Genomic DNA, 1,084 nt, shown 5'->3' with positions numbered 1-1,084 from the left:
GGGGGTGCGGGCCCGGGGGTCTTCGGCTGTGAGGGGCTGTAGGGCGGCTGTGGGGCGGCTATGAGGGGCTGTGGGGCGGCTGTGCCCCGGCTGGGGCCGGGGGCTCCGGGGCTGCTAGCTGTGGGGGGCCAGAGCTCGGTTTCCTCACAGCAAGGGGGGACGCGGGGCCCGGGCAGGCCCTGAGGTCCAGCTACTGTGAGAAGAAGTCAGTTTTCTCTAATAAATATTCCCCCAGCGGTGGTAATTCCACTCTGTTCTGTGAGGCGTTAGCTCGGTCGGTCTGTGGGGTGGGAAAAAGTGAAATTAATTGTCCCTCACGCGGATATATTAGTGCTTTTGGTGTCACAGGGACGTTGAAGGGGGAGCCCCGCTTCTGAAGGGAGCTCGGCTTTGCTTGGCTGTTTTCCCGCCTGGTGTGCTTTGGTGTTTCTTGCTTAAAACTGAGGATTCAGAGTCCTTCACTTACGGTTTATTGTTTTGAATTTGTAGCTGATGTTCTGGAGGTCGGGAAGAAGGTACAGAGAAGTGAAATCGGTGATTTTCCCCTCAAATACCAGGCCTGGGTCCTGTCCGTGAGGGGAAGCACCAGGGGGGGAAGCCAGCAGCTTCCCCCTCTCCCCTGAGATCATGGGCAGCAGAGTGGGTCCTTCCTGGGGGGCTGACGGACGCTGGTCTGGTAACAGCTCCTCAGGGGACACAGGGTGCGTGTGGCAGTGACAGACCACAGGCAGGGTGACAGGGTTGCTCCTCGGTGGCATGTGTATGCATTCGTGAATAAACAATTGTTTTATTCTTTCAACTTGCATCCTCTGCACTCAGTAAAAAGTACCTCCATGGGGTGCCCCGGGGAGGGGGTTACCCACTGCGGGATTCCCAGGGCCCCCCATGGCCATTGCAATCAGAGAATCACAGAATGGTTTAGGTTGGAATGGACCTTGAAGATCACCCAGTGCCACCCCCCTGCCCTGGGCAGGGACACCTCCCCCCAGCCCAGGTTGCTCCAAGCCCGTCCAACCTGGCCTTGAACACCTCCAGGGATGGGGCAGCCACAGCTTCTCGGGGCAACCTGCCCCAGGGGATCACC

At 58.9% G+C, this 1,084-nt stretch overlaps 1 protein-coding gene across 1 annotated transcript in view; it reads right to left on the bottom strand.

Annotated features, from left to right (window-relative positions):
• The window catches only part of CCDC94 (coiled-coil domain containing 94), a 6,212-nt gene extending 5,377 nt beyond the window's left edge, over positions 1 to 835 (bottom strand). Inside the window, exon 1 of the mRNA XM_009884521.1 lies at positions 830 to 835. Coding sequence (XP_009882823.1) covers positions 830 to 835 — 6 coding nt within the window. The remainder of the gene's footprint in view (positions 1 to 829) is intronic.
• Positions 836 to 1,084: the final 249 nt, after the last annotated feature.

This window comes from Charadrius vociferus, unplaced genomic scaffold, assembly GCF_000708025.1.
Source record: "Charadrius vociferus isolate BGI_N301 unplaced genomic scaffold, ASM70802v2 scaffold1125, whole genome shotgun sequence".
Lineage (NCBI taxonomy): Eukaryota > Metazoa > Chordata > Aves > Charadriiformes > Charadriidae > Charadrius > Charadrius vociferus.
This window is presented reverse-complemented; position numbering and strand designations above follow the sequence as displayed.